The sequence below is a fragment of the Callospermophilus lateralis genome, chromosome 3 (assembly GCF_048772815.1).
Source record: "Callospermophilus lateralis isolate mCalLat2 chromosome 3, mCalLat2.hap1, whole genome shotgun sequence".
NCBI classification, from domain to species: Eukaryota; Metazoa; Chordata; class Mammalia; order Rodentia; family Sciuridae; genus Callospermophilus; species Callospermophilus lateralis.
The window spans coordinates 14,823,010-14,844,391 of NC_135307.1; the positions used below are offsets into that span (position 1 = coordinate 14,823,010).

A 21,382-nucleotide genomic window follows, 5' to 3' on the forward strand; every position below is an offset into this window, starting at 1 on the left:
AGGTTGTGGGAAGGAGGGAAAAGGCAGGGGCCAGCTCAGCGAGGAATTCGTGTTTGACTTGGAAAAGTACGCATGGGAGAGCTCATGGAAGATTTTAAGCAGAGGACTAAAGTAATCACTTCTATACCTTAGAAAGACCCATAGCTTCAGTGTGGAAGATAAGCCAGAAAAGAATTGACATGGTAGACAGCAGAGCCTTCGCAGGTAGATATAATAGGTAAGGGCAGAATGATAATGGCCCACAAGGTCCTGAGAGTAGGGAAAGAAGAAAAAGTTAATTCTTTAATGTGTTATTCACTAAGGACAAAGAGAAATATTAGATATTGTTATTCTCAATAATTGCAGTGTAATCATTAAAGTTCACAATGAAAATCAATAAATAACCATGAGATCATAAGACACTAGGGATAAAAGACAAGATCAACTTTCAAAATGTTGTGCAAGAAATATATGGATTACAGTGGATACTATTCAGCATTAAAAGAGAATAAAGTCATGGCATCTGCAGGTAAATGGATGGAGTTGGAGAATATAATGCTAAGTGAAGTAAGCCAATCCCCAAAACCCAAATGCCAAATGTTTTCTCTGATATAAGGATGCTGATCCATAATGGGGATATCGGGGGAGTATGGGAGGAATAGACGAACTTTAGATAGGGCAAGGGGAAGGAAAGGGGTATGGGGTAGGAAAGATGGTGGGATGAGACAGATTTCATTACCCTAAGTACATGTATAAAAATATGAATGATGTGACTCTACTTTGTTTACAACCAGTGACATGAAAATTGTGTTCTATTTGTGTAATATGAATTGAATTGCATTCTAGTGTCATATATAACAAATTAGAATAAATAAAATTAAAAAATTAAAAAATACATAGTAAAAAAAGAGAAATGTATGTATTTGTCAAAATTAACAGAACTGTATCCCACAAGGAATAAATTTTATATGTAAACTACACCTCAGTAGAAACATAGTAGAACTATATAAAAACCTGAAAGTATTTTTAAAACATGAATATTAGAAAGAATAAAATTTCAGATTCAACAAGGACTTTCTTAATGTTTAGTTATTGTTTAATGTATGTGTAGTACATATACTTGATATAACTTGTCAAAGCTAATGCTTCTAGAAAAACCTCATCTTTTAAAATATCCATATGAAAACAAGGCTAGTTTTCTTTTCTTTTTTTTTTATAGTTGTAATTGTTTTTTTTTAAATTTTTTATTAGTTACACTTGACAGTACAATGATCTTGACAATTCATACATTTGAATCAAATTTGTAATTATTGTATAATTTCTCATTTTTCTGATTGTACAGGTTGCAGAATCACATTGGTCATACAGTCACTTATATACATACAGCAATAATAATATCTAATAGTTGTAATTGTTGGTGGACATTTATTTATTTATTTATTTATTTATAGTGCTGAGAATTGAACCCAGTGCCTCACACTTGCTAGGCAAAGCTCTACCACTGAATTACAACCCCAGCCCCCTAAGACTAGTTTTATAATATACACATAAAAACGATACATCATACACATCATGTAGAAAACAACTTGTTCTTTTTTTTTTTTAAAGAGAGAGTGAGTGAGAGAGAGAGAGAGAGAGAATTTTAATATTTATTTTTTAGTTATTGGCGGACACAACATCTTTGTTTTGTATGTGGTCCTGAGAATCGAACCCGGGCCGCACGCATGCCAGGCGAGTGCGCTACCGCTTGAGCCACATCCCCAGCCCACAACTTGTTCTTTACTTTTGTAAAACATTATTTATTAATGCATTATTCTCAAATGTTGCAAATTTTTATGGCCTTTAATAGCATGTAATTTGATAACATGCTATTTTACATGTAGCTGTGTGTATATGTGTGTGTGTGTGTAGATTTGGTAAATATAACTGTTATAAATTTTAAAAAGTATGAGAAATATATACAGGATTTCCAAATGAAAATGGCCAGTGGAAAATAAGCACTCTTATTATAGCCAGTTTATTTGGAACTTTGTAATTATTGTAAACTATGCAACTTTAAGAGAAAAATCTGTAGTCTACATACTTCATTTCTTGGTCATGTTAAATGACTGGACTTAATATTTGCCAAAATGTAAAGAAATGATATTTTAGCAGCTGGGCAAGGTGGCACATGCCTGTAATCCCAGGGGCTCAGGAGGCTGAAGCAGGAGGATCTCAAGTTCAAAGCCAGCCTCAGCAAAAGTAAGACACTAAGCAACTCAGTGAGACCCTGTCTCTAAATAGAAAATATGAAATAGGGCTGAGAATGTGGCTCAGTGGTGGAGTGCCCCTGAGCTCAATCCCCAGTAAACTTCCCCCCCTGCAAAAAAAAAAAAAAAAAGAGAGAGATTTTAGGGAACAAAACAGTAAATCCAAAAGGATAGTGTTAATATTTTTTATAAGACTATTTTTAAAAGCAAGATTCTGTAGTGCTAGTTTATAAATCATTAACTGTCTAACACATAAATTAAAGGCAGGTGTGCTTCAAGCCTGGATGGAGAGAGAAGGCACAGGCGGCCCTGCCCCCCCCCCCCCCCCCCGCAACGCGCATCATTCCGTACCCCCACTTTATTTGCAGTAGATGTCGTGCATCAGTCTTTTGGCAAGGAAAAATTAGGTAGCTTGGGAATAATAAAGAATGAAACAATTACAGCAAGGCATATATCCCACCTTCCATACTGCTCCTGATATTATTTTTGTTTGTTTATATATTTTGAACCATACTTTTCATGTAAGATATAAAGTACTTTTAAATTTAATAGTCCAAGATAATGTTTCCAAGATCAGATTTCAATTTGATGTAGGAAACTGTAGCAGCTCTTTGTTCCTCCCAAGTTAAAGCCTCATTTTCCGCTGCAGTTCTGTTGTCAGAAAGTACTTCGTGAACACCCTTCCCTTTTTCTATTTTCCAGGCAACATGCTGCTAATAGTGCCAGTTTGATTTCTATGGGCACTTAAAGGTAGCAGCCTTGAATACCATATCAGTTTGTAATAATTTGTGCTTACAGCTCTAAATTTTCATAGGGCTACTGCCAATTAATTTTTCAAGATTAATTTTGCTTTTAAAAAATGTTACTTTTAACTCCCAGTGAGTTATGTAATTTAATGCTGAGAAAACTGGGGACCGCAGAAACTGGATTCGCCTGTCTGCTTCTGTCCTTCCTCCCCTGTGTCAGCTTCAGCTGTTCTCTCAACCACCCGGTGCTCAGCCCCAATTCTGCGGCTTACCAGATAAAAGCCAAGGAGTGCTGTGGAGGGCTTAGAAGCACTGGAGCTACACAGCACGCACTGTCCCCCGTTCTCATCTCACGCACACCTGTATAACCTGTCGCCCAACACGCGCTCAAACATTGCTTCTGATTTTATGACTAGGGGACCAGCACAATTATGTCACCACAAAAAAAGCCACAGATCTTTTGTGCCTCTAAACATAATCTCAGCGCACACTGGTCATTTAGCTTTTTTCTTTTTGCCAATTAGTTTTTAAAATTTTATCTTAAAATGATTTAAAAATCCCAAATGGCAAAAATAATAGACAACTTGTAATCCACATACCTTTTTATTAATTCATAATCTGAAGAACCTTTGTTCATAATTCCTGATTTTTAACATTCTCTCCATTTGTTTTTCCTCTTATTACTGCTCACACATGCACATACACACACGTACACATGCACACACACGTATGCATGCATCTATTATGGTTTTACTTACTTTTCTGAAACTAGGGTGTCCACATATTTGGTTAAACGCTATTCTGGGTATTTCTGTGTGTCTTTTTGGATGAGAAAGTAAATTTCCCTCCATGAAGTTAGGCACATGTACCTGCACTCTGTCATCAGATGGAAGTATGTATGGGGTCAGGTCAGGCAGGCCCTGGAGGCAAAGTTCCATGAAGAAGTGGCAAAGTTCCTTGCCTCACTCCTGCCCACTGCTCTCTCTCTCCCAGCCTGCACCTAAGGTCTGGGGATTTCCTTATGATGTTGACAAAGGAAGAAGAAACTGGGGTCTAGTTCATACTGGTACTGTACCATATGCTGGCACCATGTGCAGGTGAACACCAGCATTCCAGCCCTCTCTGAGACCCCTGAAGGGTGGAGAAAGGATGTCCTCGTGTGGGCAGGACCTGGAGTATTGCCCTTTATTGTTCACTTTGCTTAGATGGAGAAATGACCGGATGTGAGATTATATGCTGATTTATGAAGTACAGCCGATAGTTTGGCTGGATGGTCAGAGACCTGGAAGGAACATGGTTGGAAATTGGAAATCTGAGAAAAAAAAAAAAATGTGCAGGGCTCTCTAAATTGGGAAAAAACAGGAAGATATTTTTGTCCCATGTCATTGCTCACTGAAGGGTAACCTTGATAGAGAAGGATATTGATAATCAAGTGGATAGGATAGCCTGTTCAGTGGAGAGCGGTCAGCCTCCTTGCCTAGGCACCCTTCTCATGGTTCAGTGGGGTCATGAACAGCATGGCCAAGGGCAGAGTTACATCAGTTCAACAGCGTGGGCTCCCACTTGTCAATAGCCTGGGCCAGGTGCCCAGTCTGCCAATAGTAGAGACCAGCACTGAGTCTCGATATGGACCACTGCCTGGAGAGGGAAATGGCTGCCCACCCCTAACCTCACGGAAGGGGCAGTGTTTCCTTCTTGCTGTAATAGACACTCTGATAGGGTTAGCCTTCTGTCCAGCTGCCAACCGAGGACGTACCAAATGCCTCATCCATTGTTGTCTTCCACACATCACTCAGGGTCAGTGAACTTGCTTCACAGCAACTTAAGTATGGTAGTGGGCCTGTGCCATGGACATTGCTGGGCCCACCATGCTTTCTCCCATCTTTTTTTTTTTTTTTTGAGAATTTTAATATTTATTTATTTTTTTTTTAGTTTTCGGCGGACACAACATCTTTATTTGTATGTGGTGCTGAGGATCGAACCTGGGCCGCACGCATGCCAGGCGAGCATGCTACCGCTTGAGCCACATCCCCAGCCCGCTTTCTCCCATCTTGAAGCTGTTGCCTTGATAGAATGCTGGAATAGCCTTTTGAAAACTCAGTTATAGCGCTATTTAGGTGCTGGTACCTTCCAGGGATGAGAGGGGTTCTCCAGAAGCGGGCATATGTTCTGATTCAGCATCCAGTTAATGATACTGTTTCTCCCTGAGCCAGGCCTCTCAAGTCCAGGAATCCAGTGGTAGAAGTTAGAGTGGTGCTGCTCACTGTTACCCCTAATATCCCATTTGCTTCCTGTTACAACTTTTTACCCTGCTGGCTTAGCATAGTTTCAAAGGCTTTCACCAGGAGAAATAGCCATGACCCCATTCAATTGGAAGTTAAGTCTGCCTCCTGGCCACTTTGGGCTTACTACTACTTATATAGTTGTAGTACAAGAAAGTAGTACAGTAAAGGTAGGAAGCGTGTGTTTGGAGTCTTGAGTATTCCTTAAATTGTCTCTTAACATTGCTACAACCTGTGATTAAATCCAATGGAAAATTACAACTCCCCAGTTCAGGCAGGACTACTTGTGGCCCAGACCTTTAAGGAGCAAAGGTTTGAGTCACCTCTCCAGGAGATCACAACTGTTGGAGGAGCCAGCTGAAGGCAAAAGGCATACAGAATGGGCAATGGAAGAAAATTTTTTGTTTATAAGTACTAGTTAGGACCATGTATGTAACCAGTTACAGCAATGAGTATCATGGATATTTCCTTATTTCATTATGAATGTATTTTTATGTATGTTAATACATAAAAACAGGATTTTTGTGCTCTACCTCTCTTATTTCCTTATAAACTCAGATGTACTAAGTTTGTCATAGTATTCAAGTACTAGATATCAAGGAGAAGAGTGATCATCATCTAAGGACTCTGCCTCCTCTTCTGGAGAAAGGGTTCCTGCATTTTCACAGGAGAGTCGTATATTATATTATGACCTTGTTATTGTCTTTTTTTTTGGAGATTATATATCATTTAAAGGAGATACGCATGGTCAACAAGGGATGGCCTTGTGATGGTTGATTTTGTGTGTCAACTTGGCTGAATCAATGGATATTTGGTCACACAAACATTTTGGATGTTTCTGTGAGGATTTTTTTTTGGGGGGGTGAGATTAACATTTAAGTCCATAGAGGTCAAATAAGGCAGATTGCCCTCCGACATGTGGGTGGGCCTCATGCAATCAGATGAAGGGCTCAAGAGAACAAAAAGACTGGTTACCCCCAAGCTAAAAAAAATTCGGCAGCACTGTCTTCAGGCTTCATTTGCAACATCACCCTGCCTGGTTGTATAGCTGTCTGTCCTTGGACTTGAACAAGAGCTTTCTTGGATCTCTGGTTTGCCAGCCTCAAACTGGAAGCAATTAACCATCTTTCACCTTCAGCCCACCAGCTCGCCTTGGAGATTTTGGACCATAGGTCTCCATAATCACATGAGCCAGTTTCTTATAAGTTTTTTTAAAAAAGGTGTGTGTGTGTGTGTGTGTGTGTGTGTGTGTGAGAGAGAGAGAGAGAGAGAGAGAGAGAGAGAGAGAGAGAGAGAGATGCCCTGTTGGTTCAGTTTCTCTGGTGAACCTCCTACAGATGCTCCTCAATGATTATGGGGTGAGTCCTATTGGACCCATGTTTAAGCTGACAATGTTGCTGAACCATTGCGCGTTTGAAAGCGCACTCTGCGCCTAACCTGCTGAACTTCACAGCTCCGCAGCACGGGCGCTGCAGAGGTCATTTCCTCATGGTTGCAGGCTGACCAGGAACTGAGGCTGGCTGCTGCTGCCCTGCACCAGTGTCACCAGCCTGGGGAAAAGATCCAAACTCAAGATTCTAGGTGCCCTTTCTACCAAATCATCACTTTTAGACCATTGTAAAGTTGGCAAGTCTATGCCAGACGTTGGAAGTGGGACCATCTGTGGTGTCCTCATCTTTTTTGTACCAGAACTCGAAAGTTAGAGACTAATACTGAGATTTCTTTAATACTGAAGCTGTTTGAAAGGGGAAAGTGAAACTAATGATTGAGGAATGGGAAAAAAAGGACCAGGACTGAAACTCCTTTCTTCACCAAAAATGGGAACTTTTTTTATTAACATGTTTTTGGGCTTTGTTTCCCTTTTCTCCTTTTTGATTTTTGTTTGTTGATGAACCGATATTACACAGACAAAAGAAGTTTAAGTACCTGAAAATTGAATAGGATTTTGAGTGGACAAAGTTTAAATTCTAGAGATTGACAGTGTTTTGTAGATCAGACATTTATAGGGAGTTATGACTTCTTAGTTCAGTTAGGCTGCAACAAGCAGTAGATTTCTGTACTTCCTATTGCATTCACAACTGAATCTCTCGCTCTTGCTTTTTATAATTCTTCTCCATTTTTCAAAATGAAAAACATCAGAAAATCATTGACACAGTCACAGTATACTTGCTGCAGTATCATTTATACATTGCTGTTAATTAAATGTTCCTGGATAGAGGAAAATAGGATTCATTCAGTATTGGGTCATGATACTGCTTGCATTTTCTCTTCATGCCCTGATTTTATGCCTAGAGTTATCATTATAATCAAAAGAATGATAGAGTCAAATGCTACCTGGAATCAGAAAAAAAGGAGATGGGTGACTGTTCATATACCTAATGAATTGTGGCCTGAGAGCGTGATACAGCCTTCTCTATCATGGGGGTGCTCCTTCCCGGGGGACCTGGTGTTTCAGTTGACTGGTTGGTTGTCCCCCTGGACACTGATAGGAACATGTTGACAATTTGGAGTGGTTTGTTGTTGTTTTAGTTTTACCGTTTCTCCAGTCTATCTTTTGTTGTCCATTGTTTAGACTTTTAAATTTTTTTTGATTAAGATATCTCAAGTGCTTCTACTCTGCTTACAGTAGTTTGTATCTCCTAAGGTGAGTTTGTGTGGTTTGGTTTCATCCTCTGTGGCATATTGTAGCCAAGCTGATGGTGAAGCATTCTCTTGCTTCAGTGCGCTGCTTCTGCAGTGCTTTCTTTAGAGGCTGTTCTGTCCTCCAGCAAGGCTGTGTTTAGTCATTCTGTCCCCTGTGTCTGACACCTTTGCATATCCTCATCTGTCTCTCTACCCTTTATTTCTCCTCTCCCACCCTTTCTGCCCTGGATCCCATTATTTATCACTGCCAGGAGGACCTGCTCCCGTGTCCCCTCTACTCACGGGCTTTCCTTCCCATCTGCTTTCTAAGTTGGAAAAAAAAGTTTCATCTGATTCTTTCCTACTGCCTCTTATTTCCTCTTTTATGTCCCCATCCCTTGTCTATATTCTTTGAGGGTGGTGTTCTCTTTTCACCCCTACCCTCATATTCTGGCCATCCTGTGTGGACTTGAGGCTCAAGCTTTGTTTATTGATAGGCTTTTAGGTTGAGTTTAACTTTTATTGTGAGCAGTTGAATGCCCGTTACACTGGCATTGACACAAAGGGGTTTCAGATTGTCTTTAAAAGGCTGGATGTGATTTGGACTGTAGTGTTATTGAAGAGTTTGATGATTGAAGATACTATAGCTCCACGAGGCTGCATTTTCATGGAAAACTCAGTGGTTTTTCCAGCTAGTTTGTTGTTTTGATCCTGGGACAATTTTTCTTACTCCCCAGAGTATGGCCTTGAATACCTTGGTTCCACCCATGATATTTGACTTCAGAATTTAAAAGGGTTGCAGGAGGTCATTTCTGTGGTCACTATCCTATTTAACAGTCATACCACTGTATGTTTAAAGATAAATCATCATAGAAATAACTCACTTTTTTCTGTTTTGACTATTTGTTTTATTTTTTTAATGGCCTCCCACCTTTTAAACTTTAAAAATATAGATTATACTCTTAGAATCTGGCTTTTGCATCAGGTATGGTGGTGCACACCTTTAATCCCAGGGGCTCAGGAGGCTGAGGCAGGAGGATCACAAGTTCAAAGCCAGCCTCAGCAAAAGTGAGGTGATAAGCAACTCAGATCCTGTCTCTAAATTAAATACAGAATAGGGCTGGGGATGTGGCTCAGTGGTTGAGTGCTCCTGAGTTTGATCCCCAGTACCCAACCCTGTAAAAAAAGAATCTGGCTTTTGCTCTTATCCTTCCACTGTCAATGGTTCCTTAAAGAAAATCACTGTTGACTGAACTGCCCTAGTGTGCTGCTGTCTTCATCCATTTCCATCTTTCTGTTATGTTTTACTCCATCAATACTTACGTTGTTTTTTGATATTCTGTCTTTGGTTGGATTTAGTGTACAGTGAGTTTTCTAATGACTGATTCTCTGACTCAGTTTTCTTCTTGCTTTTTTACTCCAGGTAGAAGTTAAGACTCACTTTTCTCTTTGTGCAGTCTCCTGAGGGGCTTCTTGAAGCTTTAGCCACTGCCTCTCTTCTAACGTGGTGCATAAAGTCTCTGCAGAACTTCAGTTCTGCTTCTAGCGCTGCCTGCACACATCCAGCTGGGATGATTGGCCTTCACCTCATGGCAGTGTTGCAACCCCAAACTTCCCCTTTCCACTTCCTTGTTCTGACTATAGTGCTGTTCATTCACCAGACCTGCATTTCTTGTACTTTAAATATGGGACAGCCTTAGTCTGTTTGGTCTACCATAACAAAATACCTTAGGCTGGTTAATTTATAAACAACAGAAATTTAGTTCTCACAGTTCTGGAGGTTGGGAAGTTCAAGATCAAGGCGCCAGCAGATCTGGTGTCTGGTGAGAGCTGTCTGTTTCATAGATTGCCCCTTCTAGCTATGTCCTCACACAGTGGAAGGGCCTGAGGCTCCCTCAAGCTTGCCTATCTGTCCTGTCCTTCCTTCCTTCCTTTGTTCCTCCTCCCTCCCTCCCTCCCTCCCTTTCTTTCTATACTGGAAATTAAGACCAGGTTACTCAACCATTGAGCTACAGCTCTAGCACTTCTTATTTTTATTTTGAGACAAGGTCTCATTTAATTGGTGAGGTTGACTTCAAACTTGCAACCCTCCTGCCTCACAGGAGTAGCTGGGATTTTAGGTGTGTGTCATTGTGTCCAGCCCTTAAACTCTTTTATAAGGCCACTAATTCCATCTGTGAGAGCTCTGCCCTCATGGCCAAGTCACCTCCCAAAGGCTCCACCATTTTTAAAAATTCTTTTTCAATACACATGACAGTGGAGTGTACTTTGACACGTTATACATACATGGAGTATGACTCATTCTAATTAGGATCCCAGACTTCTGGTTGTACATGATGTGGAGTTACATGGTCATGTATTCATAGATGAATATAGAAAAGTGATGTCCGATTCACTCTACTCGCTTTCCTATTCCCATTCACCCTCCCTTCCCTTCATTCCTCTTTGTCTAATCTACTGAACTTCTCTTCTTCACTGTTTGTTGTGTATTAACCTCCACATATAAGAGAGACCGTTTCACTTAGCATGACAGTCTCCAAGTCCATCCATTTACCTGCAAATGCCACAATTTCATTCTTATTTATGGCTAAGTAATATCCATTGTATGTATACCACATTTTCCTTATCTGTTCATCTGTTGAAGGGCACCTAGGTGGTTCCATAACTTAGTTATTGTGAATTGAGCTGCTATATACATTAACATGACCATGTCACCATAGTATAGTGATTTTAAGTCCTTTGAGTATATGCCGAGGAGTGGGATAACTTGGTCAAATGGTGTTTCTGTTCCAAGTTTTCTGAGGAATCTCCATACTGCTTTCCAGAGTGGTTGTACCAATTTGTATTTCCACCAGTGATGTATGAGTGAACATTTCCCCCACATCCTTGCCAACATTTATTGTTACTTGTATTCTTGCTAATTGCCATTCTGACTTGAGTGACCTGAAATCTCAGTGTAGTTTTAATTTGCATTTCTCTATTTGCTAGAGGTATTGAACATTTTTTTTTTCATATTTTTTTGACCATTGTATTTCTTCTTCAGTGGAGTGCCTGTTTAGTTCCTTTACCCATTTATTGATTGGGTTATTTGATTTTTTTTTAGTTTTTTAGTTTTTTTAGTTTTTTTTGAGTTCTTTATATATCTTGGAGATTTAATGTTCTGAGATGCAAGTGGCAAAGATTTTCTCCCTCTCTGCTCACATTCTTGATTGTTGCCTTTGCTTTAAAGAGGCTTTTTAGTTGGATACCATCCCATTTATTGATTCTTGATTTTAATTCTTGCACTTTTGGAGTCTTGTTGAGGAAGTTTGTTCCTAAGCTGACATGATGAAGAGTTGGGCCTACATTTTCTTCTAGCAGGCACAAAGTCTCGGTGTAATGTCCAGGTCCTTGATTCACTTTGAGTTGAGTTTTGTACAAGGTAGGATACAGAGATTAAATTTCATTCTACTACATAAAGATTTCCAGTTTTCCCAGGACTATTTGTTGAACAGGCTATCTTTTCTCCAGTGTATGTTTATGGCACCTTTGTCTGCAATAATATCATCATCTTTTAGCATTAGTTTTTTTTTTCTTCTATCCTCCTAGCACACTACTGCTGGAGTAATTTTTCTAAACATGCTTTTATCATGTCAAGAGCTATTATTACTTACAGATTCAGTTCAGAGTCATCAGTCTGGCATTGCAGGTTTTGAATCAGCTAGTTCCATGTATCTATTTTATGTTATGCTTTTACTTTTTCCCACATTACATAATAGAGTGAATTAGAACAGTTCTCTTATTATTTTCTACTAAGAAAATAGTTATTCCCACCTATACATTTGCTCCAGCTAGTCTTCTGGCCTAGAATTCTCCAACCATCCTCTCATTTTTACCAGTATAGATCCTGCACTTCGAGCAAGACCTCACACCTAACCTAGGGCCTAGCCTTTAATAGGCATTCATAAATATTTATTAAATGAGTGCACAAGGATGGGTATTCTCAGTGAACTTTTCTGACCAGCTTTAGATGATGATGATATTCATGCCCATAGGCTCCATAAACTTGTTTATTAAATTATATTTCTAACATAGTCAAGTTTAAGAAAAGATTAATTTATTAAAGAAAATCTGGTTTAGGAGTACCTTAATCACTACTAAGAAGCAAGTTTGAAATGGCTTAAAGCATCATTCTCTGTTCAACTTTAATTATTAAAGTGCTTTTAAATTAAACCTTTTCTTAGCTTTAACATAAGTGAATCATTGGATCTAATCAAATGATTTCAGCACATGGTCTGTGCAATTACATTTATGCAGCTTAGCAGAAACTATGGCAACAGAATTGAAAAAATGTGTTTTCACTGATTGTTTTCCTCTCTAAGAGTGGGAAGTTCCAAGTTAAACATTTCACAACTTAAAAAAAAATGATCATAGATAATATGCATTACAAATTACATTTGGCAATATAATTATCTAGAAAGCTGGATTAAGAAGTCATTTATCAGTCATAGGTTCATGGTTGAAATATGCCAAGAAGAATATGCAAAGGCTAACAATAAGTTATCATCGAGTGTTGCGGTTATGAGGGATTTTCAAGGTCTACTTCAGGCCTGTCTGTAGTATCTTTTTGTTAAAAAAGAACCTGGATTATTTTATAATAAAAAAAAACTGTAACAAAGTTATTTAAATCTTGGACAAATACCAATTATCCTTTTAGCTTGAATGTACTGTTTTTAAAGTTAGACTACTCAGTTCCTCATACCCATCAGGAGGGCTAACATAAAAAAAAATAGAAAATAACAGGTGTTGGTAAGAATGTAAAAAACACATCTATGAAATTTTCTCCAAAAATTAAAACTAGAATGACCATTTGATCCAACAATTCCACTTCTCATAGGATTTCAGTTGCCATAAGAATGGAGGTATCCATACACCCAGTGCATAACAGCATTATTCACAATGTTAAAGCATGGAAGCAACCCAGGTGTCCCTTGACAGATGAATGGATAAACAAAAGTGGCAGATGCATAGAATGGAATATTATTCTGCTTTAAAAATGAAAAAGATTCTTATATGTGCTTCAGTGCGAATGAAAATTAAGGGCCATATGCCAAGTAGAGTAAGCCAGCCAGATTCCTCTTCAGTGAGATCCGTATCTGAGTCAAAATCATGGAGACACAAAGTGGAATTGGTTGCCAGGGATTGGGAAGTGTTCAGTGGATAGAGTTTTAGTCTTATTTGAAAAGTTGCAGGGATAACTGGTAGAGATGGTTGCACATCATGAGTGTATTTAAAAAAATTTTTTTTAGCCAAGTGCAGTGGTTCAAGCCTGGAATCCCGGTGGCTCGGGTGGCTGAGGCAGGAGGATCATGAATTCAAAGCCACCCTCAGCAAAAGCGAGGTGCTAAGCAACTCAGTGAGACCCTGTCTCTAAATAAAATACAAAATAGGGCTGGGGATGTGGCTCAGTGTTCGAGTGCCCCTGAGTTCAATTCCCAGTATCCCCCCCCCCAAAAAAAGATTTTTAATTGTAGATGGATAAAATACCATTATTAATTAATTAATTTATTTATATGTGGTGCTGAGAATAGATCCCAGGCGCCTCATACATGCTTGGCAAGTGCTCTACCACTGAGCCACAAAGCCAGCTCCTGTGAGTGCATTTAATAACAGTGAATGATACAATTAAAATAAGTATTATGTTAAATTTTTAAATATATCTTGCTAGAGTAAAAATTGGAAAATTAGTCAAATTTTGTCACAGTGCATATAGACAGATTATTATTTATTTATTAAATACGGGATGGGTTGAAGTTCAATCACTGTGTAAGGAACCAATTATTTTATATCTATTTTATGATATTCTCCTTTAAAAACTTTTAATAGTTCAGACTGTTTTTAAAGTGAATCACTTTTTTTTAAGAGAGAGAGAGAGAGAAAGAGAGAGAGAGAATTTTATTATTTATTTTTTAGTTATCGGCGGACACAACATCTTTGTTTGTATGTGGTACTGAGGATCGAACCCGGGCCGCACGCATGCCAGGAGAGCGAGCTACCGCTTGAGCCACATCCCCAGCCCCAAAGTGAATCACTTTAATATTGAAAATTCATTTGAGTTTTGACATGTTAAAAAAAAGTTGATTTCTTATGAAAGGATTAAATTCAGTTTTAAAAGTGATCACTTGGGACTGGGGTTGTGGCTCAGCGGATGAGTGCTTGGCTAGTATGCGGGAGGTACTAGGTTCAAACCACATAAAAAAAATGAAACAAATATATTGTGTCCATCTACAACTAAAAAATAAATATTAAAAAAGTGATCACCTAACCAAGGAATATGCATTATAGGAAAACAAGTCTCATCAATAAGTGGAAAGCTTTTTAGTGGGCTGATTCCAATGTTTTCCTTCCTTCCTTTTCTCCCTCCCTCCCTCCCTCCCTCCTCCTCTGCCCCCCACACCCCAGGAAAGCACTCTACCACTGGGCCACAGGGCCACATCACCAGCTCCTCATATTTTAATAAGAAGAAAAATTGGTTATAATTGCTTTGTGAAAGCATGAAAACTTGTTTATATCTTTCTTCTCTAAATGATTAAACTCAATAATTCATTAATGTAAAAAAATGATAAAAGCTTTTGACAAGAGGTGACTAATCTGATTAATAAAAGAGGTAGGCTTAAAGTAGACCTTGAAAAGATCCAAGTATTGTGTTGATCCAGGTTATTAATCGTCATGTGATGTGGCTCAGAGTCGAAGCCACCTGTAAGCAACTGGTGTGGTCGTGCTGCCACATGCCAGCTGACCAGCTCCAGGGTTAGGTTTTTTAAGTTTATTAATATTCTTTGGTTTTGTTTTGTGAAGGGTTTTCCTGTGGCATTGTTTCTGTGGGAAGGAATTAATCCTCTCGTTAGGTTTTAGAGGCTGATGGTGAGGTTTAGTGCCATTGTGTATTAGAGCCAGAAATGCAGAAACCCTGCTCTCTCTGTCAGCCAGCCTGCTCTGTCCCCTCAGGAGACACAAGGGGTCTGTCTGCAATGACAGGAGCAAGTGGAATCAGAGTGCCACCTGGGAGGAGCAGAGCGTGCTCCCAGCACACCCATGCAGGACTCCACTTTATGAAAGTTGTATTGATACAAGTTGTTTAGGCTGAGGCCTCAGTGAGGCTTCCTATGTCCCTCTCAACCCCATCTAATCCCAATCTGGGGACCAGACCAGCATGTTCAAGCATGTGGCTTAGAAGGCTAGAAGGGAGAACAAAGTATTGAGTGAACCCCAGGTGTCTTAGTTCAGGCTTCTATTTCCTATAGCAAAAATACCCCAGACTGAGTGGTGTAAACAACAATGTGTTTCTCACAGTTCTGGAGGCTGGCAAATACAAGTTCAAGGTGCTGGTAGCTACCGTCTCTGGTGAAGGTCTGCTTCCTGATTTGGAGATGGCTGTCTTCTCATTGTGTCCTCACTGTGGTGGAAGGCAGAGCGAGAAAGGAAGCTTGCTTTCTCCTGTCTCACAGTTTTCATAAGGGTTTCCATGGTGAGGACTCCACCTTCTGACCCCACTGCCTCCAAAGGCCCTATTTCCCAATATCAGCACATTAGAGAATAGGATTTCAACATAATGAGATTGAGGGAGGAGGTGACACAAAGATTAAACCATAGCCCCAGGTCTCAAGGCAACCCTAAACCTGGTTAGCTAACTGCTGCATACCTGGAAGGGAGAAGTGCAAGAGAATGGCCACTCTGCCTCAGAGATCAAACCATAACCGAAATTTGAGGCCAAAACCAAATACTTTTGTGGAGACTGATCTGTTTTTTTAGTTGTCAATGGGTCTTTATTTTATTTATCTGTGGTGCTGAGAATTGAACCCAGGGCCTCACACATGCTAGGCAAGTGCTCTATCACTGAGCTACAGCCCAGCCCGAGGCTGATCTTTTGACACAGTGGCTCGCCTACTACTAGGTGGGCCTTCAGAGTTTTGGACTTCTGAATGGTAGTAGATTTGTAACTGTCTCACCTTTGGGAAAAATTAGAAAGGGGGTCAAGCAGAGGCATGCCTGGCATAGGATCAGAAGAAAGTTCTTTTTCTCCTACAGCCACAGTAAGGTACCATCATGTCCTTCTGGGTATAAAGAAAAACAATGGCCATTCTTAATTCTCTTCCAAGAGTTCAGGTTGTTTTGATAGCATGGTCCCAGGCATGAAGGTAGCAGCAAGTCTTCTGATTAACCTACTTCAAACTTACTAAGGCATGTGAGTGACTCTCAGCGCAGAAGATTTTTCTGCAATTGGTGATGTTTATATCACCTCTGGGGTGAAATAAAATGTGTAAATATTTTAAGACTTGTTCTAATAAATGTTAGTGTTGTTGCTGGAAAGTTGGAGCTCTTGTTCTTAGGTTAACAATTTAATTAAGAGAAATATAGTTTATTTTTAGACTTTCATGTTCAAAGGCTTTAATCATGATGACAAAATAATAGCATAGAAATGAGAACTGTTTAGACACCTAGATTCACATGCTTGAATATGTGTTTTTCATTTGCTTTTTTGTGTGTGCTGAAGATGGAACCTAGGTAGGGCTTTTCACATGCTGATAAGCACAAGCTCTGCCCCTGAGCCACAGCCCTGGCCCATTTGCTTTCATGTATTTTGTCATTGATACAGTGAAAAAATATTTACAATTAAACACTCCTGTGCCTATATATGATTGATCTTCCTACTGAATTGCTTCCATATGTATGGCCACTTACTTTGCCTAGTGGATATAATGCAAAAGAAAGAATCATATGGATATTAAATTCAAGATCTCTGAGATGGATCTATATCATATCACGGTTTTTATTTGATTTTATTCTTTTAAATTAACTTGTGCAGGTAGAGGTTGAAGGAGAAATTTCTGTTATAATGTTGACTGCAAGAAGACTTTTGCTTCTTGTAATGTTAGAATAAAACCCACTACTGAAGGGTGCCTTTTGAGAAAACAGGTATAAAAGCCTAATTCAAAAACAAATATCAGCACATTAAAATTAGGATTTCAACATAATAAATTTGAGGGAGGAGGTGACACAAAGATAAAACCATAGCCCAGGTCTCAAGGCAACCCTAAACCTGCTTAGCTAACTACTGCATACCTGGAAGGGAGAAGTGCAAGAGAATGGCCAGTCTGCCCATTGAAATCCTAATCTCTGATCTCTTGTTTATTCTCAAATGTTGATATCTGAAAGCATTTGAGAATAAACAGAAGCAAATAGCTCTGGTGCGGAGTCCACAGTTGGAGGAGGGAAGGAGGGGCGCTTTCAAGAAGTAGCTTTGCTTTTACACTGATCAGGTTAAGTATGTTCCATGCTGTGGGGACTCCAGTGGAAAAATAGCAGTCTTCTTGTTAGGGAAACTAGAAAATGAAACCGGGGAACCCTAATAAGTGACGATAGTAGAATCCCAGAGGGAGAGGAGGACATCCTCAGATTTTGTGCACCACATCTCTGACTAACCTTTGAGCTAAGCATGAACATGACAGACTCCGAGTAACTCAGTTAAAGGTAAGAAATGTCAGCTGGGACTGGAGCTGCCTCCCTAGAAACAAAGTTTAAAAGTCAAGTCAAGCCACATCAAGGTATTTGTCTACTAAAACAAAACAAGTGACACTCACTGGAGAAAGATAATTGGGCTCTTCACAAGTAACATTTACACTATTCAGGATACAATCCAAAATTACCCTACATGTTAATAGTCATGAAAATGGAACATATCCCAAGAGGAAAGAAAATCAAATAAGGCTTCTCCCAGGGTGAATGTGATACTGGAAATAGCAGATAAGAATTTTTAAGATGCTTTTACAGTATTCTTAACAAAATAAAATGATACTCTTAACAAAATAAAATGATACTCAGATATATAAAACCAATGAAAAAGAACTAAATGGAAGTTCTGGAAATGAAAAATAATGCATGAAATATAAAAATTCACTGGATTGATTCAACAGTTGAATAAAAATGCAAAAGAAAAAGCAAGTGAACTTGAAGAAAGAAATGTGGAAAGAGAATGGGATAGAAAAGTATTTGAAAAATTAAGGCCAGAATTTCCCAGATTTGATCAAGAAGAGAAATTTACAAATAAGAGATATTCAGAGAATACCAGACAGAATGAACCTAAAGAAATCTGTGTTAAGATACATCATTAGGAGACTGTTGAAAGCCGAAATAAAGAGCATGTCAAACTAAGGAGCCGGCTGGCTAATCACTGACTCCACCTCAGACTCCATGGAGGCCCAGAGCAGATGTACACAGGTCAAGTCCTAGAAGAAAAGAAAAAAGCCTGTTAAACCAGAATTGTCTATAAAAAAATACGCCTTCAAGAACAACAGTGATTCTGGAATTAGCAGTGATAATAGCACAACCTTGTGAATATATTAAACACCACTGAATTGTACACTGTAAAAGGGTGAATTTTCAGCATATGAATTACATATCAATACAATTTTAATGAAGATGAATAAAGATTTTTTCAGATGAAAGAAATATCAAAGAATTTATCACCTATACCATAAGAAATGTCAAAGGAAGTTCTTCAAGGTTAAGGGGGAGTGATGACAGATGAAATTTTGGATCCCTGAAAAGTATGATCATCAAATATGGCAAATATGTGAACAATAGAAGAAACTCTCTCTTCCCCTTTCTTCTTAATTTCTTTGCAGATCATATCATACAAACAAATGTTGTAGACTTTATAAGCCCAAAACAATATATCACAACTAATAATACCATAAACAATGGTTGTACCTCTGACTCTCACCAGTTACAAATATCAACTCAAAATGGATCAAAGACTTAAATGTTAAGACTGAAAACCTTGAAGCTACTAGAAGAAAACAGGAGAAGCTTTTCAGGACATTGGCCTGGGCAAAGAGTTTTTGGCTACATTCTCAGATAGGCAGGCAACAAAAGGAAAAGTTGACAAATGGAGTTGTATCAACTAAAATGTCAACCGAGTGATGAGACAACCTATAGAATGGGAGGAAATATTTGCAAACTACACATCTGACAAGAAATGAATTTCCATTGTGGATACAGAATTCACACAACTCAGCAGCTAAAACCATCATTATCATCCGCCTCCCCTAATATTTAATTCTAAAAGTTTGGGTTAAATCTAATTCTCTTAAAATTGCAGTCAGTTTCAAAGCAATAATTTGTGACACACTACTGCTTATGAACACGCATCAAGCACTGTGTGAGTTTAATTTATTTGATCCTCATCAAAACCCTGTGAGGTAGGTCTTATTTATTGTTTTGTCATTTTAATATAGACATTAAAAATACACAGAGAATTTGAAAGAATTGTCTGTTGAATACTCTTATACTCATTATCTAGATTCAGCAATCAAATTTTTGTGATATTTACTTTATGACATGTCTATTCATACCTATATTTATCAGTCCATTTTAATTTTTAAATGCTTTCCAAGTAAATTTCAAACATCAGTGCACTTTGGGAATAGATATTTTTATTATCCTCAACTGAGACACGGAGAAGTAACTTGTTTAAAGCCACACAACTTTTAAGTGGTAGAATTGGGATTTGGTTCATGTCTGTGTGTGTTTGTGGTGCAGAGGATTGAACCCAGGCCTTGCACATGCTAGGTAAGCATTCTGCCACTGAGCTACATCCCCAACCCTAGCGCCATTCTTCACCATTTCCATAGAATGATAGTTCAGATAATATTTATAACATTGCCACAATAGGAATCTTGTACTCAAATAAGTTGACAAATGCATTATCTCAATCTTGGAGATGTGTGGTACAGAATCTGTGACATCTAACACTTAGGTTAAGTATTTAATTTTGTAAAAGCCAGCCATTTCCAAATTGACTCCCAGAGTACTCTGCTCCCCGTACTTCCCCAAACACAGCACCTTTTAACCTCTCATCGATAGGACCAGAATTCAGTGGAAAGTGCTCATTATAAAGTTTGTGGAGAATAGAATATGTTTTTGGAGAATTTATATTTTTAAACATAGTCCTAGAACGTTAGAGGTAGGGGGGTCTTAGTTTGCGCCCAGCCAGAGCTTGCTCTTCAGAGGTGAGGTGGCTGAGACGCCATGTGTGCAGGAGACAGTGACATATTCTTAGTGGCAGAAATGCACCCAACCTAGAGCTAAGGATGGCATTTGATGCTCAGTAAATATTTGCTGATTCAATAAATATATCTTCTAAATCTGTCAAATTTTCTTTTTAGTGTATATGTTAGAATTTTTGTTTATGTTCAGATTATATTGGTCCATAGTGAGTCTTTTAATACTTTATGTCAACTTTTGGTACTGTTATCTAGTTAAATTTTTTAAAAAGTTTTATTGTAATGTAAAACATAAAATCGCACAAAATGTAGCTATGCTGCTTAACAAGTAAATTGTAAAGTGCTTGGTGGTTTAATCACCCAGGCCAAGAAATAAAACTTTGCTGGTACATCAGAAGTCCCATGGGACCTGTCCTGTTGTGAGCCCCTTAATTATTTCTCTCTTTCTCTATCTTTCTTTTTAGCTAATTTAACAGGACATGCAGAGAAGGTTGGGATTGAAAATTTTGAGCTCCTGAAGGTTCTAGGAACTGGAGGTAAGTTATAAGTTTATTCCTTTTTTTCTTAAGTAAGGAAAAAGAACACTTGTTATCCCTATGACACAGGATTGATATCCCCAGTGCAGAAGTCAATGAAAATTTTAGAAGCTTGTGGAATCCAATAGGACGAGGATTACAAACAAATCACTCACAAAAGAAATTAAAAGGCAAAAATTCTAAGAATTAAAGAATATTTTCCCTTGCTGTTGTGAATATAAATTAATTCAACCTCACAAAGAACACACTAATACTTTTAGACAACCAGCTATTCTGTGAAATGCTTTATATTGATTGACTCATTTAGTCTTCACTCAGTGCTACTGATACTCAATGTATATCATTTGTAGTAATGAAAAACCCAAATCCCTTCAGAAACCCAACAGTAAGGGTTTGGATAAATGGAACATGGACCTGTCAGCTATATAATAGGATTGAAATTGTCTGTATTTATTTACATTTTGGAAAGCTCTCCAAAAAGTCATAAGTTGAAAAATAGGTTACCAAAGAGAATATACAATTTCCAATTTCCATAATTAAATAACTATGTGAATAAATGTCTGTGTATATTTATATATGTAGGAAAATCTTGGGATAAAAACCAAAATGGTAGCAGTGGTGATCTCTGGGTGGTAATGTGTTGAGTTTCTGCTTTACGTGTGCCCATGCTTACCTCTGCTCTGCTACTCGGGAGTTAGGGCTGGCCTTGGAGCTAGCCAGTCTGTGTGGTTAAAGAGATCCCCATCTCTTTTTTTGATGTTGCAATATTTATTATAGAAAAATAGGGACTGAAAGTGTCTGAAAAGTGTGAAAAAACATACTGAAAAGTATGTTTATGGTACAATATAAAGAGAGAGGTACAATATCAAATCTAACAAAGAACTATAACAATTATATAAGTAATTAACAGAATATAGACATATA

At 38.5% G+C, this 21,382-nt stretch overlaps 1 protein-coding gene across 2 annotated transcripts in view; it reads left to right on the top strand.

Annotated features, from left to right (window-relative positions):
* Rps6ka5 (ribosomal protein S6 kinase A5) overlaps window positions 1-21,382 on the top strand; it is a 188,271-nt gene that overhangs the window by 36,942 nt on the left and 129,947 nt on the right. For both annotated transcript variants that reach the window (XM_076848025.2, XM_076848026.2), the window contains exon 2: window positions 20,387-20,458. In XM_076848025.2, the coding sequence (XP_076704140.1) occupies window positions 20,387-20,458 (72 nt within the window). The remainder of the gene's footprint in view (window positions 1-20,386; window positions 20,459-21,382) is intronic.